The sequence below is a fragment of the Poecilia formosa genome, unplaced genomic scaffold (assembly GCF_000485575.1).
Source record: "Poecilia formosa unplaced genomic scaffold, Poecilia_formosa-5.1.2 Scaffold58, whole genome shotgun sequence".
Classification (NCBI taxonomy): Eukaryota; Metazoa; Chordata; class Actinopteri; order Cyprinodontiformes; family Poeciliidae; genus Poecilia; species Poecilia formosa.
In genome coordinates, this window is record NW_006799997.1 from 699,134 (window position 1) to 716,160 (window position 17,027).

At 38.2% G+C, this 17,027-nt stretch overlaps 1 protein-coding gene and 1 long non-coding RNA gene across 2 annotated transcripts in view; one reads left to right on the top strand and one right to left on the bottom strand.

Moving 5' to 3' along the window:
- Positions 1–1,852: 1,852 nt before the first annotated feature.
- The window catches only part of calcrlb (calcitonin receptor-like b), a 23,404-nt gene continuing 8,229 nt past the window's right edge, over positions 1,853–17,027 (top strand). The window contains exons 1-12 of the mRNA XM_007553702.2: positions 1,853–2,011; positions 4,431–4,481; positions 6,344–6,476; positions 6,627–6,734; positions 7,463–7,572; positions 7,652–7,746; positions 7,830–7,947; positions 8,042–8,195; positions 8,280–8,340; positions 8,426–8,492; positions 9,385–9,603; positions 9,709–9,750. Coding sequence (XP_007553764.2) covers positions 4,431–4,481; positions 6,344–6,476; positions 6,627–6,734; positions 7,463–7,572; positions 7,652–7,746; positions 7,830–7,947; positions 8,042–8,195; positions 8,280–8,340; positions 8,426–8,492; positions 9,385–9,603; positions 9,709–9,750 — 1,158 coding nt within the window. The 5' untranslated portion in view covers positions 1,853–2,011. The remainder of the gene's footprint in view (positions 2,012–4,430; positions 4,482–6,343; positions 6,477–6,626; positions 6,735–7,462; positions 7,573–7,651; positions 7,747–7,829; positions 7,948–8,041; positions 8,196–8,279; positions 8,341–8,425; positions 8,493–9,384; positions 9,604–9,708; positions 9,751–17,027) is intronic.
- The window catches only part of LOC107836437 (uncharacterized), a 6,704-nt gene continuing 3,882 nt past the window's right edge, over positions 14,206–17,027 (bottom strand). Inside the window, exon 3 of the long non-coding RNA XR_001662334.1 lies at positions 14,206–14,646. This is a non-coding gene — a long non-coding RNA (uncharacterized LOC107836437). The remainder of the gene's footprint in view (positions 14,647–17,027) is intronic.

Genomic DNA, 17,027 nt, shown 5'->3' on the forward strand with positions numbered 1-17,027 from the left:
AAATGTTTCACTTGTGTTGGCTTATTTGAAAAGCAATGTTGTAGCAAGGTAGTTTTTAGTAGAGGATCTGCAAGAGGCAATTTGAAAGTGTTTCCATGTCAGCAGTGAAGTGGGGTTTGATATGTCCCATCAAGTTTTCTTTTCTTGTAATGTTCAATTACATAAAAGCTGTGCTGTTTTTGTTCCAGGTCTCTGTATCACAAAGACAAATGCCTTTATCTGCATCACAGGTGCAGAGATCAGGTAAGTGTTTGCAAGTTGCAATGTGCATAAGACTGATAGAAATCCACAATATTTCATTTGTGTGTGTACTTTGTTTTTGATGCTATACAGAATGCAATAACAAGATATGTTGGTAGAATGTTAAGTTTAATTTGCATAAGGAATGTTGGTGACTTGAAACTCCAGCTGGACTGGTGAGAGAATAAAAAGTTGTGATGCGTTTCCTGCTTTATTTTCCCCTCCCTCTGCAAAGTGTGGTGCAGGTAGTAATAGATGTCAAGTATTCCAAAAAAAATGTTTTTGATTTGGAATACTTACTGCACCTGCACCAAACTATGTTGAGTTTTGAGAGTTGATCCTCCCCCATGGACACATCTAACCAGGTGTCAAACTCATTTCTACACCATTATCAAAACAGATCTGACTATTAAGCGTTTTATTAAGCCTAGATAGTTGGGATTTCAGGATGCAGGACTCCAGTTCCACCTCCCAGATAATCAGCCGTTGGAGAAACGCCACCATTGGTGCCTCGCTTGAAATCCTGACGAGAAAAACATTTACAATAGAAAGAAACTGTGATTAAAATACAGCCTTTCATCAATGACCCTTTTTACTAAATTATATAAACAGTTGAACCATAACAGAATGGTACTGTTTGGTATCTCACAGAGATATTGCAAAAAGTGCATAAACATTTTTGGTTCTGAAAATGATAAATAATTACCAACACAGAAATCAAGTACCAACTTACAAATTCACTACATTTCCTTGTACTTGTATCTCTACAATAATTTAAGCTGAACCTCCTTCAGCTCATGGATACATCTGTTTGACTCTGGGACTAACGTCATGTGATGCCTGTTCTGTTGGCACATTAATAACTTTGCTTCATGTAGTTTGTGCATGTGGAGCTTCCTGAAGGAGGTGCCCTTCTCCTCCCATGAAATCTACCGGTTTTAAGTTGAACATTTTGTGCCACTGAGTCAATTTTAAACTCCTTTCTACAGCAAAGTGCTCTACAGTCTAATGCCCGGCTGTATATCAGACTGACGGAGCGACTCCACATTCACATACTGAATGTGGAGTCGGGTCTTTTCTTTAACTTCACAACTCCACTTACTTGATTTCATACACTGAACCAAGTTATGCTACATGAGTTGCTTTGTTCACATGATTTGAAATGCTAAAAGATGTGAAAACTACAAGGCTTTGCTAAATTCTCTACATCCAGCTTAGTCTTGCACAATCAACACTTAAAATAATGAACATGGGAGTGTACAATACTAGCTAAAGTTCACTTCACTGAATGAAATAGTAACTACATTAACAAAAAAAAATTTAATTGTTTAGGACATTAAATTGTGTAAAGCATATTGTTGTTGACTCGGCAAACATTTAGCGAATTTAAGTTCAACCCTATTATAAACCTTTGTAGTGTAGATAATTACTGCTTTTCCTAATTCATTTGATAAAGTGTATTTCCAGCTGCTGTCTGTCTTTACTGGGCTGTTTGTTTTGTGATCTGAAATTTAAACATGTTGATCTGTAGCATACAAAACTTACCAAAAAAAAAAAAAAACCCTAAACTGTAGGAGGTGGCGACTGTGAATGTTCTGCCTCCTAGGACGGCCCTCTGATGTCACACATGGCTTCGGTAGGTTGTGAGCGGATCGGCTCAGTGAACCTCCATTGCTCAACACACACGCTGGACAACGACCGCTTGCAAATACATCAAATTTAAGGATTACTCTTTGCTCTGGGAAGACTTTCTCCTTTAACTTCTGCAAAGGTAAGATCGTTGAAATAATTAACTTCATGATGTTTTCTATGCTGCAGTCTAATACATGTGAAAAGGAGGGAGATGACAGTTTTACTGCTCCAGCTGTTTTCTGGCAACCTGTGCATTTTAGTCACACTTAACAAATAAAAGATGGGTTATCGTTGAAGGGACATGTTGCAGACGGTGATTCTACAGAACACTTTGTGTCTACTACCAATTATTTCCATAGAATAGAATGAAATAAAATAGAGTATGCAACAAGCAGAGTGGATTTGGAGAATGAATTACTGAGTTTCATGGAATGAAATCATAATATAGGAAGGATCAGGAGCAGTTAAGTTCATGGGGAATTAAGTGTTTCACATAGTTTTCCTGTTCAACAAATTGCAAAGTTTAGTTAGGGTTCAAAAATAATAATATAATTGTAATGTGAGTAAACAGAATTTGTGTCCGTTTTTGTTGTTTGACATCAAGCGTGTCATGAAAAACGTAGCCCTTTATGCTATGGAAACACGGTTGACGCTCTGGAAAACAGTAGCTTTTTCATAAGGTTCCCACCTCCTGCATTAATCATTAGTGAGTTAATGATATTAATCAACTTCACATTAACCAATAACTTGCATCCTCACCCCAGATTCAATGTCTGAGATCTAAACGGGGAAAATCGACTTGTAAATACAGATTAATTCCACCTGCACAGAGACACCTACAGCACATTTCACCCTTTTTAAGTTGGAAATCCTAAATTATTGCTCTCTACAACTTTTTGTCCCACACTACATATTGACTAAATAGAAAAAAAACATTATTTTCCCGAGTTTATTTTGGATTCATTCACTTTGCACCATTATGCATCCTTTAAAAAAATAAATATTTGACTACATCCTCACTTCTTTTAACACACAAACTTATTCTCAGATATTTAATTTGTTCCAACTTAATGAGAGCTCATTCAGGAATGCGCCATTTTAGGGCCACAGCACTTTTATGCAAATTAGCTGCTGCCGGCTGACTCTGTGTTTACATCGACTCCCCTCAAATCTGGTTGTCTGCAAATTTGGAACAAACTATAGGAACAGAACCTTCCTTCAGTCCAAGTATTTCAGTAAATGCTTTGTTGGTAGTTTTCAGAGGAATCCTTCCTAAACTGATCTGAGCAAACTACAACTTTCCTTGGCGACATCACAGGGACGATGCAAGAAAAGAACAAATGAAGCCATGCAGCTCCGTTCTCTCTGACTGGATGCGCTGCGGTTTATTTACGTTTTGAATGAAGTGAAGAAGAGCTCCGTTTGCGTTGCCAGGTTTAGGGCCGTTACTATTCTTGGGCTTGCTAGGTAAAATAAATTGTGACAACAATTTACTTTAGTTTTTAAAGCAGGCAGTTTTGCAGACACCGGCAGAACGGCCGGCTAGCAGGAGATACTCTTATTTCCACAAACATGACAAACATTTATTTGGCATAATAGTGGACTATGACTAACTAACTATGCTCAGACCAGTCGACCAATTTACTCTACATTCTTTTTAGCCCAAATAACTACTCATTAACTATATCTAATTCCCATGAACATTTTCTATAGTATTCTAAAAACGATAAAAAGCATAAATGTTTTCAGATAACTGTGTGTAAAATGTAACATATGGATGTGATAAAGATTATCTCTACCAGGATTTCATGGAGAAAGACTGTAGCAATGACCTCAGAGAAGCAGCACATCCGTCTTTAATTACAGCTGACCTGGTGTTTAACACATGTAGACATGTTTCTGTCAGCTGCGTTACAGCGTGAAACCCTGCCGATGTGAAAGAATAAAAGTCTTTCGTTAACCTGCGTGACTGTCTGAACTCTGCTTTATGACGGCTCACCACAAGGTTTTCTGACGTCTACCGCAGTCGATGCTGCTCCCGTTACATTTTACATGCTCTCAATGTTTTGACTAGACCTCCGGTTAAACTTGCTCAACAGGCATAACGCTCCATGCGGGAAGGAAGCCGAGGGGAACGGAGGAAGCAAAGGTTAAATCCGTGACCCTGACATCCAGAACAAAAAAAGCCCAGAGCTCCTTTTACGCTTAAAACTCCACTTGCTATGTTTATGTGATTTCTGATGAATATAAATGGCAGAGAATATTGCAGGAAAGATTAAAACAAATTGAGCCTGAGGATCATTATTCGATTTTTGGAGAGAGCAAGAAATGGAGCTTGTGCCAACACGCTGGATCGACCCAGCAGCTGCTCAGGAAGAACTTTTATTTGCAAACTCCAGGGACAAACTATTTGCAAAAGTGTGGACATTTTTATCTGTTCCTCTTGATCAACTAAAAATAACCCCAAAAGACGCTGTTAGTGGGGGGGAAACCCTCATCTCATTATAGCTGTTATCGGTTTGGAGTGGTAAAGAACGTTTGTTTTTCTCTTTCCTCAGATGGATCAGAGCCACATCGTGTTGCTGCTGGCGCTCCTCTCCTTTGACAAGGTAGTTGCATTTTATCGTTTCAGTAGAAGCAAACAAACATAATGTATAATACCAATTCTAGAACAATAAGAAAATAATTAATCTAATTTTTAAATTCTTTTTCTTAATAATATGCGTTATTTACATAAAATCTTTTCATCTAAAGAACTAAACGCTTCAATTACTGCAGTCAGATCCTGTGGAAACGGAAAATTTCAAACATCTCACATTTCTTCAAATGCAAAGACAACTGTTAAATGTTTCATGAGACCGCTGTACAAAAACAGTGTCTGTAGTCAGAGGCTTCACCAATTGTGCTGGAATACAGACTGCTATGGGAAACCTTTCCTGCCTGAAGCCATCAGCATCTACATCAACTTTGACAAATTCTTAAATTAATAGCTTGGAGGACAAACACTGCAAGGATCATGTCTGAACATTTTAACTTTTTTGGTCAGACAATACTGATTTATGTCAGTCGTGTCTGACGTGTTTTCACAAACACCGCTTTACGTCTGTACCGCGTTTCGCTAGTGTTGCTTTCAATTTTACAAACAGTAAATTTTTGTACAGACAATTAAGTTATTGTGGCTCTTAAACAAATACATAGATATATTAGAGATGTGCCGATCAGGATTTTTCCTGCCGATGCAGGGTGATCGGCCCTCCGATCACCCATGAGGGCCGTTCACCGATACCGAACACGATACCGATCACATAATTATTTTTTTAATCATAAACACTACCGGTTACATTTTGTGGAAAAAGGAACCATGAATTCACCTTAATTTAGAAAAAAAACTTGTTTTTAATAACGTTTTCCAAGAAAAAACAAAACAGCTATTGTGCAAATTGTACTGCTATCAGTAATAAATACTATCTTTAACAGACTGAAAACATATGAAGGCTCTGAAGAGGCTAAATAATGCAGAGTCAAAATAAAACTTCTCAACATTGCCAAAAAATTCAAGTATGAAACTTAACATTCAAAGGCAAAAACAGGATCCATTACAATAAACAATCCTGAGTTACTGAATGAAAACTTCCTGTTAGCATGGCGGCTAGCTGATTACTGCTAGCTCTGATTGGCTGTTTCTGACTGAGCGGAGTAATTATGCAGAACAGGAAGGAGATCGATTATTTTTTCAGAGATTATCTGTCTCATGTTAGGACAGCGAAAGTTTTAATACGCATGTAAAATGTATTTTTTAAGTTAGATGCTGCAGCTTCAAACAGGTTCGGTGTGAGAGTCACTACCAGGTGGAGCAGAACCAGCGTCTTACATCGCAGCTCGAAGACTTAAATCATTTTGCGGGTTATTTGTTTAGCTTTCTGACCGTCATACTAATCCAGGTGAGTGTTTGTAGCTGTGCGCTGCTTTACCTGCTATCTGATCCTCCATATGTCTTTGTTTACTGCAGTGAGCCTCGATGTAGCCAAAACTCCGTCAAGTATGTCATTGTTTTTACGCCATATTAGATTCGTCGTGTTGATGCATTTTGACCTGCTTCAATTTTCCGCCACAACACGCAAACTTCCCCATTCACTCAGTGCGATATAGTTCCACATCTTAGGATTTGTTGCTGCGCGTTTGCGCAGTGTGAAGGAAAGAGGAGACCACCTGCACAGGCAGGTTGGAAATGAGATGCAGGTGATCAGCAACAAGAGACCGGCACACCTCTAATATATATAAATTTATAAAGTCATTAAACAACTCAATTAACATCAATTTAGGAATCAGAAGTTCAGCCTCTTTTCTGAATACATTTTATTACATTTTTTATGTTCTCAGAACTGCCTAGTTCAAAGTGAAAATATGTTACTTAGGTTGTGCGGTATTATCCAGACATTTTGCTTTAACATGTCCGTTTCCTTAATCGTAGCTGCTGGTCCAGGCCGACGATGACAGAGGCAACGAGACTCACCTGAAACACGTGACCCAGCGGATCGCCATGTCCCAGTTCCGCTGCTTCCAAAGGATAGCAAGAGGATCTAATCGCAAAAGTAATAGTAATGGTGAGCGATGGAAACGCTGCGTTTGGGAAGGCGTCGGGTTTAAAAAGCCTCTTTGATAAGGGACGACTTTCTAAAGGAACACATTTGTACATTTATGAGAAATATGGACATTTAAAACTATGCTTTTTTCCCCCTTTTCTGGGAGTGCAGTAAACTACTGCAATGCAACATGGGATGGATGGCTGTGTTGGGAAGACACTGAACCTGGAACGACAGAGCAGAACTGTCCGGACTACTTCAAGGATTTTGACACACGAGGTGAATTTCTCTGGTCCTGTAGGAAACGCACATTTTCAGATTGAGGGAAAAGTTATGAAAAATTAAGATTGATTGAATAATCGATAGTAAACGGCCCGCCTTGTTTTTGTGTTGTGAAATGTCAAAAGTTGACAGGAAATTCAATAATATGACATTCAGTAGTATGACATATACTTGACAATAACTAAAAACACAACTATGCTTAAGAGTCTTAAAAAACATAATCGAAACTATTAATTTGTTACATCCTAGGAATCAACTATTGGTTTGGATTTAATACATGATCCTGTATACAGAAAATATTTATGGAGGCTCCTATATTTACAAAACAGACCCCCAAAAATTACTAACAATAATACAATCTAAACCCTCCTGAAAATCAGGGTTTAAAATACACTGGGGTTTCCCCCAGTGTATTTTAAGCCTGGCGGGCCACCAGGCTTTACTTGTGCCTCCACCGGGCTAATCATTAGTTTTTTTAAAGTCTTTGCATTTTTTCATACTTTAGGTATTCATCTTCCAATCTTCGAATTACATATAATTATCAAGTGGTATTTTAAAATTCCTGCCAACTTTAACTTTAAACATTTTTCTTTTTACTCAAAAACACGGCGGGTGCTGGATGAATGACTGTCCTGGCACTAAACTACCGGGCCTGGGAAGTTTTCTGGGGGAAACCTTGTCATACACTGTCAACAAGTGAAAAAGTTGTCACATTTTTTGCACAGCAATAGCAGTAAAAGTCTGCACAGAAACTGGCGAGTGGGCACGCCACCCGTACAGCAACAGAACGTGGACAGACTTCACCAGCTGCAAACCCAATGAAACTAACTGGACGGTAAGAAACACACACACACACACACTTACACAGAGTGAGCTGAGTGTGTCTATGTTAATGTCATCCCACCTTCTTTCAGTCTACAGCAATGACCCACTTCTACTTGATCATGATTGGTCATGGACTGTCGCTCGTATCGCTCCTCGTTTCCTTAGGAATCTTCTTCTATTTCAAGTAAGTTGCCTTCAATCGGGAATAAACTCACTATTGACGATTGGGACAAAATGTGCTTAAAATCTCCTTTCTGGTTTCCTCAGAACTTTGAGCTGCGAGAGGATAACTCTTCACAAAAATCTTTTCCTTTCATTTGTCTTAAACTCAGTGATTACTGTGACATGGTTCTGCATAAATAAGGAGAATTCGCTCAGCAGCCAGGTCGGACGGATTTCTGTCTTACGATCGAACTAAAACGTGTTTTGTTCATTGAAGCGCGGAACGGTAATTGAGTCTCTGGTCTTTTCCTGTACAGGGCAGCTGCAAGATTCTTGCGTTCGTTCAAATGTACATCATGAGCTGCAACTACTTCTGGATGCTGTGTGAGGGCATTTACCTACACACTCTGATTGTCGTGGCGGTGTTTGCCGAGAAACAACATCTCATGTGGTATTATCTTCTCGGATGGGGTTAGTAAAAAAGACCTTTGCTTCAAAAAAATATATACAAATAAAACTGCATGTCAGAGTTGCTAAAGTTCAAATGTCCCACAGGTTTCCCCCTTGTCCCAGCTGTTATATATTCAATCGCACGCACCTGCTACTACAACGACAAGTGAGTGTTTCTGATTCGTGCTTACGCATCAAGTGTTATATATCAAGTGTTTTGTTAACAGGCTGTCTGTTCGCTGAATTTGCAGATGCTGGGTCAGTTCGGCTACGTCCCTGCTGTACATTATCCATGCTCCCATCTGCGCCGCGTTAGTGGTGAGAGTTTTTATTGGATAAGCCAAATGTTTCGGTAAAAGAAGACTTTTTTTTTGTTTGTTCCTTAAGGCTGATTAAGATTTTTTTCTGATGTGTAAAAAGCTTTAAAGATGTAATACGTACCGTTTATTAAGCATATGTGTTTTATATATTTCTTAAAAGTATCACTATGTCATAACAGTACAGCAACATTTCCCCCAGAAAACTTCCTAAGCCCGGTAGTTTAGCACTAGGGCAGTCATTCATCCAGTGGCCTGTCTTGTCTTTGAGTTGAAATTTGAAAACATCACTTCATAATTATGAACACCAAGTATAAAGTCTTAAAAAATGCTAACATTTTAAAAGTACTTAATTACATCAGTAATGCTTAGCCTGGTGAGGGAACAAGTAAAGTCTGGTGGCCCGCCAGGCTTATAATATACTGGGGGAAACCCTGTACAGTATGAGACAGATAATCTTATAGTACCACACAGAAAATACTGTAGCACTTCTTGTGTGGTACTAAAAAGTGCTACAATAACTTAGTTCAACAGTTTTCTGTACAAACAAGAGTGTGACTTTGTTTTTTTAAAATAAATCCCTCAAAACCACAATATTGGGATTGGGGTTGGGATCAATCGCCCTGGCCCTTGTAGGTTCAGATTTTTTTTTAACCATTAATAATAAGCTCCTTCATTTCAAAAATGTATTTTGTGTTTACTTGACTAAGATTTAAAGTAGTTTGATATTCTGAAACAAACGTGTGACAAACATAAAAAAAGCAGGAAATCATGAAACGCACCACTCTACTATTGTGATAGTCTAACCTGGCAGGTATTTGAAGCTAAAATCCGTCTCTGTGTTACACTCTTGATCCATTTCTAATGTTGTATGTGAATTTCCTCGTTGACAGGTGAATTTCTTCTTCCTTCTGAACATCATTCGGGTCATCATCACCAAACTGCGCGTCACGCATCAGGCTGAATCCAGCCTGTACATGAGGGCGGTGAGAGCCACCCTCATCCTCATCCCCCTGCTGGGCATCCAGTACGTCCTGCTGGCATACAAGCCCCATGACCACTGGATCTCAGAGATTTACTTATACATCATGAACATCCTCATGCATTATCAGGTCAGCGCCGAAAGAACGCACTAGTTTGTTTTACACCTTATTTCATGAAGTATGACTTGATATCATCTAGTCTTATTTTAATCTAATCTTTCGATTGACATTTAGGGTCTCTTGGTTTCTACGATATTCTGCTTCTTCAACGGGGAAGTGAGTAGTGGCCTTAACTCCAAAACATACTCTCTATTTACTATGTTTTTGTTTTTCCAGTTTATGCTCTACAATTATTTCAGTTCTAATTAAGCCTAACCAAATCCACTCTGCAAGACTTTTAAAATCTTAAATAGCCTACTGTTATTATGCAGGTTTTAAGTTCGGCTGAAAAAAGTAAAGTTTCATAATAATTTCTGATGCTTGGAGAAGATGGCTCTCCAGTTATTTCAACTGTATTCATTTTTCTAACTGTCTTGTTTTTCTTTCTTTGCTCTTTTCTTTCTGACATTTTCAATTTCAAGTCACTGTCAATTCAATGTCATTACAGTGACTGCATGCTAGCTGTCACTTTCTCACACACACAGCCCTACCTCGTACACAGAACATTTTGGCTACTTCATACCTCAGTAGCTGATCCGGCCTCGTGTCTCTCTCCTTCATCTTTCTCCTGCGATGAATCCTCCTCGATATCTAATTAATCTTCCTTCTCCCATCGTGCACCTGCTAGCAATTGAAAACGCATCAGTAAGCATGGCACGTTCTGCAGGCTTTTTAGTTGAGATCAATCAGGTTTTTACTGGAAATGGTAAGAGACTTACTTTGATCATTTGCTGATGTCAAAATCGTGGTGCAGGGAGGCGTCGCCGTTTGAGAGGGTTCTTGTCACTTTGGTTGGTTAAGACTGGACTCTGTGAAGCTGAAGATTCTGGATCACAACCATGAAATACACAAAAAGTTTTACAAGACTGGCAAACTTATTTAAATAAAATTACAAAAAAAATTACAAAACATAAACATAAAAATTTCATATTTATTTATTGACATTATCAATGTGTCTTCATAAATAAAACCCAAAAGGGGGTGCACCCTGTTAACCCCAGTTCTAAACCATGACAGAAAAACTGAAATTCAACTTTCAATTTCTATTAATCCATAAATTAGCTTTTTGTAGACAGCTTCTTCTTCTTTGACATCAATTTATGAACTTACTCATATTTGGGTGATTCTTTTTTTGCGGCAACATTTCGGCCTCAGGATTTTTGAAAAATAAAAAGTATATTGTTACAACACAACAACAGATGAGTCAGTCAGCAGTAGCTCTAACTCAGCTATCAGCAGGTGTTTAATGAGCTAATAGCAGCGGTAGCTAATCTACCACATTGATCACTTATTAATAATCGCAAAATAAACATTATGGCTTGATGTTTATTTTGTCCATTACAGTGGACTGAATATTCAGGGTTTTTTTGTGGGGATATTATTAGTACTATTATTAAAAAACAATAGCAAAAATAATAATTTTAAAAACATTGTTATTATAATATTATTATTGCTATTGTTTTTAAAATTATAATAACTTTGTTATAATTCAATATTATTATTGCTATTGTTTTTAATAATAATAGTACCATTATTATTATTATTAAAAACAATAGCAATAATAACAATATTAAACAATAACTTTCTGTTATTATTATTACTATCGTTATCAATAGTACTAATAATAATCAATATAATAAATAATAAAGATTATTGTTTTTTTGATAATTATTATATATTATATTAACATACTAATCTATTAATATTCATATTAGTATTGTTATTATTATTACAAAGAACAATAATAATTATTATAAACAAATTAACATTTTCTTCTATCATCCATCTATTATCTAATGTGCACAAAATCTTTTTGTACTGTGGGAGGAAGCCGGAGCACCCGGAGAGAACCCACTCATGCACATGGAGAACAAGCAAACCCCATGCATAAAGAACCCAGGCTGGGATACAAACCCAAGACTTTACTGCTGCAAAGCAACAGTGCTATCAACTGTGCAGCCCTGATGTTTTACTTTTGATATTTTATTGACACCTAAGGAGAATTTAGAGTTCAGAATTTAGAGTCATGAATTCAGACTGTGGCCAGGAAGCCGGAGCATCAGAGAACAAAGGAGATGATTGTTGATTTCAGGACAAACAGGAGGATTAAATCAAACCCCATTTCCATCATGGGAGAAGAAGTGGATGTGGTTGAAGAATATAAACACTTCAGTGTTCATCTGGACAACAGACTGGACCGAGACACAACAGTGAAGCGTCAGTGGACAGCTCCGCACCTCTCCTCACCCGAGTGTCCAAGACATACGGCCACATATCCGATGAAACGATGACAAAGTCGATCATCGAACTGTGGCCTAGGGTGTCCCAGTGCCAAGTGCACATATGGACACCCTTATGCCTGAACATGGTGTCTGTTATGGACAGTCCATGACGAGCACAGAAGTCCAACGACAGAGCACCACTCGAGTTCAGATCGGGGGAGCCGTTCCTCTCAGCCACACTGCCTTACTGTCATTGCCCACGTGAGTATACTGCAAGGACTCCAAGAAGGGTTGGTAATCTGAACTGTTGTTCGGCCCGTCAGCACAAACAGTCAGAACCCGTCCCCCCACCCGTAATGGAGGGAGGCTACCCTCTTGTAAACCCCAACGTACAGGCGCCGGGACAGGGGGCAACAAAGTATGCCCACTCTTGCCTGGCGCCTCTCATCATGGGCAACTCCAGAGTGGAAGTATGTCCAGCCCCTGAGTCTTCCCCGGGGAAGACCCAGGACACGCTGGACTATGTCTCTCGGCCGGCCTGTGAACACTTTGGGATTCCCCCAGAGGACATGGTACAAGTTGCTGGGGAGAGGGAAGTCTGGACCTCCCTTCTTAAGCTGCTACCCCTGTCAGTCAAGAAGGTGGACAGCAAGAATTGCAAGTTTGACGTTTGGGCGGATATTTGCCCTGTTCGGCACTACATCTCTTTTCTTCACTTCCGTTTTCCTCTATAACGGACTCTCCCAGGGTAAAGTCTTCAGACAGATCCGTCTGAAATGAGTCTTCAGACGGATCTGTCTGAAGACTCATTTCAGATTCATCTGTCTGAAGACTCACACAATACCCTGTTGAATCATAACGATAAACTCCCCAAGATGAGGAAGTTTGCTTTTTGGAAAGACTGGAGATATTCTTCACTTCTGCAGTGTTCACTCCAAGGATATTGTCTTCCAACACCTTTTTACGGTCTGAAAACTCAGCGCAAACTTCCCCATCCAGGGAGTTTTTCCTACTCTTGGAAGGATTGAAAAGATATTCATCAAAAATATCATATTCTGAGCCAGGGCACTCGTCTTGAGAGATCCGTTTCTTCTCCGAGTACACTTCCCCAGCCGGGGAAGGAAGGAAAAGGTATGAATCAAACTCATCGTACTTGATCTCGTCCTTGTGACTATTAATATCGAAAGTAATTCCAGGGAGTACTTTGTTTAAGACTTTCCTCACTCCTGTGGTTATCAGGTAGCCTGTGGCAAACGTCAGAGGAAAAAACATTGTGGCTGCAATTTCTGCCATTCTTAAAGTTCTTGAAAAGTGGTAATTTAGTGGTAATTGTCCAAGAGCTACTTACTTGTATATAACCTCCTGTTTTGAGATGCAAGCATTTAGAACTTCACATGTTCTTTGATCTATGACATAGATCTATGTCATAGATGAGGTCATAGCTACAATGAGTCTCTGTAGTTCTGGGGGAATGTCTTGCTTCTGATCGTTGCTAGGGAAATGGTCAGATCAGTTCTGCATGACTTAAACTATTAACCCTTTGCAACTGCGTCACTTAATCATTCGAGGCACCATGACAGACTTCAGAAGGGTATATTTCAGGAGTCTAGGGATTAAAACAGGAATTTTAATGGTTAAATATTAAGTTTAGAATGACAATGGTATATTAATACCATTAATTTAAGTAGGATTTTTCATCATTCTATCAAGTTTAAAATTTTGAATCATACTTGACTTAAAATATCTTAAAAGTAAACTAACATTTAACTTAAAAACATTTGCTACTGTTGTAAAATGTGACAAGAAATTTTGCTTGATTGGAGAAGTGCTACAAATAAATAATTTTGGTTTAATAATTTTACACGTTAGCATAAAAATAGAATGAAGAATGATTCCAAAGAAATGGTGCTGCCGCTCCATATTTGATGGGTTGTAAACAACCCACTTGAACACATTTGTTCTCAAAGGGCCATGAAACCAGGTGGCTGAGCCTCCTGGCAAAGTCACACTGGACGAAAAGTGGGATTTTTGACCCTGTATTCTGACGCAAACTCAGCTCGTCAGCGACAAATATCTACAGCAATCGACAGTCTACGTTTTCCCTCACGGGAGTCGAATTCTGTCGAATGCGGAATCCTTGGCGGGGGGGAGCAGGCTGGCGGCAGGTGTTAATGACTCTACTTAGCATACGAATAGCCTAGCATATGCAAAGGCACTTCAACAGACCCACGTGGATTCTCAGTAATTGGATGAAAGACAATGACATCACAGCTCATCAGTGACATGTGATTGGTTGGTTGATGTGTGCCCATTGGACAGCACTTACATCTTTACAAATAAACCCCGCCCCAATCATTAATATTTTTAATGCTGCATTTTAAAAAATCTATATAAAAATAAATGCTGTATTAAAACATATTCATTTGATATTGCTTATATGCAACATGTTCATATATGAGGAACATAAAAGAGACAAATAAGTTTTTTTTTTCTTTATTTTTTTTTATTTTTTTACTGTTTGCACACAAAATAAGACATAAATGCTTGTCAATTTCTGGACCATCTGGCAGAGTTTTTTGTCCAAACATGATCAAACATTATGCTGCATTCAGGACAGGCCCAACATCTCTCCTGTAGCATAGACCTGACGTCTCTTCCTGTCTTGTAGTCCTGATGTCACTGAGCTCCTGGATGGAGGAACTTGGGGTCCATCCTGACACCGCCTCATAGCTGCCATCCTCCCAGAATGCCACCTCCTCTGCTGCCAGTACTCTCTGGCTTCCTCCATCAGCTGTTAATACAGAACAGACAATCATTATGAACTACAGGCATCTTTTAATCATTATGAAACTACAGTGAAAAATGTTTGTCAACTTCCAGCTTAGTATGCACACATAAGACATTAAAACAAACAAACAACAAAAAAAACACATTAATACATTCTTACAAAAAATAAAAACTTTAATGAAAAAGAGAAAACACTTGGAAACAATTGGAAGAAAAAAGTAATTAAAAGCAGTTGGTAATAAATAGTAAAACATAGTTCAACAAACTCTGAGGCAGATAATTTGCTTTGATGGATTTTAATAAATCACAGTGCTTTAATCATTCAAGGAATTGTGACATCTCTAGATTAGTAATAAATCTTAACTGCTTCTTTCTTTAGCTACATCCGGATGACTGGCAGTAGGTTCCAGATGCAGCTGGAAAACATTTTTGTGCATTGTCAATACATAGCATAATTACATTATGTACATAAACAATATTGAAGCATAAAATATCAACATTCTAAAATAGTAGATACTCACACACAGTTGCATCTCTGTCCTCGTCATGGACATCAGGACGTTCCTGAAGATTCTGATTGACACAAATGTGACTCCCATTCTGTGGAGTCTGTGGAAATAAATGTAAAATTAAAAAAATATTGTAGCAAATATATTGCTTTCTCAAAAATACATAAGTGAATAAGTTAAAATTATTCTCAACCAACCACTATACAGTCGGGAATCAATGCAGTGACTGTACATAATACATACCGGCTTCATGGCTCCGTCCTTATATCCGTCCTCCGTCCGCCATGTTGTCTATCTCTACTACTTTCCACACTCTGCCTTGCTGTACTGCGTTATAACAACATAAATAAAATAACGGGAAGATCAGTTTTCCTTACAAAACGGTGATTCTTTTTTGCGGCAACATTTCGGCCTCAGGATTTTTGAAAAAAAAAAAAAAGTATTAATGTTTTAAGTTTTAAATATTTTGTTGCAGCACTGACATGTTTAACAAATAATGACTTTTTCTTAAAAAGACTGTGTCCCTTTTACTATATAATATGTTTTATTCTTGAAATTGTAACACATCATCAAGTTACAAATCATTTATGTCTGTATTGTAAAGAAAAAACTGTTTTTTTTACCCATTATTACTGACAGCATTGAAAATATTGGTAATTTAAAAAATTTATACCAATATTTGCATTTATTGGTCTTCAACTCCCAACATGGCACAGAAAATTTCACAGTACTTAATGTTTCTGTAACAATATTTNGTTTAGAATGACAATGGTATATTAATACCATTAATTTAAGTAGGATTTTTCATCATTCTATCAAGTTTAAAATTTTGAATCATACTTGACTTAAATATCTTAAAAGTAAACTGAAATTTAACTTAAAAACATTTGCTGCTGTTGCAAAATGTGACAAGAAATTTTGCTTGATTGGAGAAGTGCTACAAATAAATAATTTTGGTTTAATAATTTTACACGTTAGCATAAAAATAGAATAAAGAATGATCCCAAAGAAATGGTGCTGCCGCTCCATATTTGATGGGTTGTAAACAACCCACTTGAACACATTTGTTCTTAAAGGGCCATGAAACCAGGTGGCTGAGCCTCCTGGCAAAGTCCCATTGGACAAAAAGTGGGATTTTTGACCCTGTATTCTGACACAAACTCAGCTCGTCAGCGACAAATATCGACAGCAATCGACAGTCTACGTTTTCTCTCACGGGAGTCGAATTCTGTCGAATGCCGAATCCTTGGAGGGGGGGAGCGGGCTGGCGGGAGGTGTTAACGACTCTACTTAGCATACGAATAGCCTAGCATATGCAAAGGCACTTCAACAGACCCACATGGATTCTCAGTAATTGGATGAAAGACAATGACATCACAGCTCATCATTGACATGTGATTGGTTTTTGATGTGTGCCCATTGGACAGCACTTAAGTCTTTACAAATAAACTCCGCCCCAATCATTAATATTTTTAATGCTGCATTTTAAAAAATCTATATAAAAATAAATGCTGTATTAAAATATATTCATTTGATATTGCTTATATGCAACATGTTCATATATGAGGAACATAAAAGAGACTAAGAAGTTTTTTTTCTTTCTTTTTTTTTTTTTTTACTGTTTGCACACAAAATAAGACATAAATGCTTGTCCATATCTGGACCATCTGGCAGTGTTTTTTTGTCCAAACATGATCAAACATTATGCTGCATTCAGGACAGGCCCAACTTCTCTCCTGTAGCATAGACCTGACGTCTCTTCCTGTAATGTAGTCCTGATGTCACTGAGCTCCTGGATGGAGGAACTTGGGGTCCATTCTGACACCGCCTCATAGCTGCCATCCTCCCAGAATGCCACCTCCTCTGCTGCCAGTAC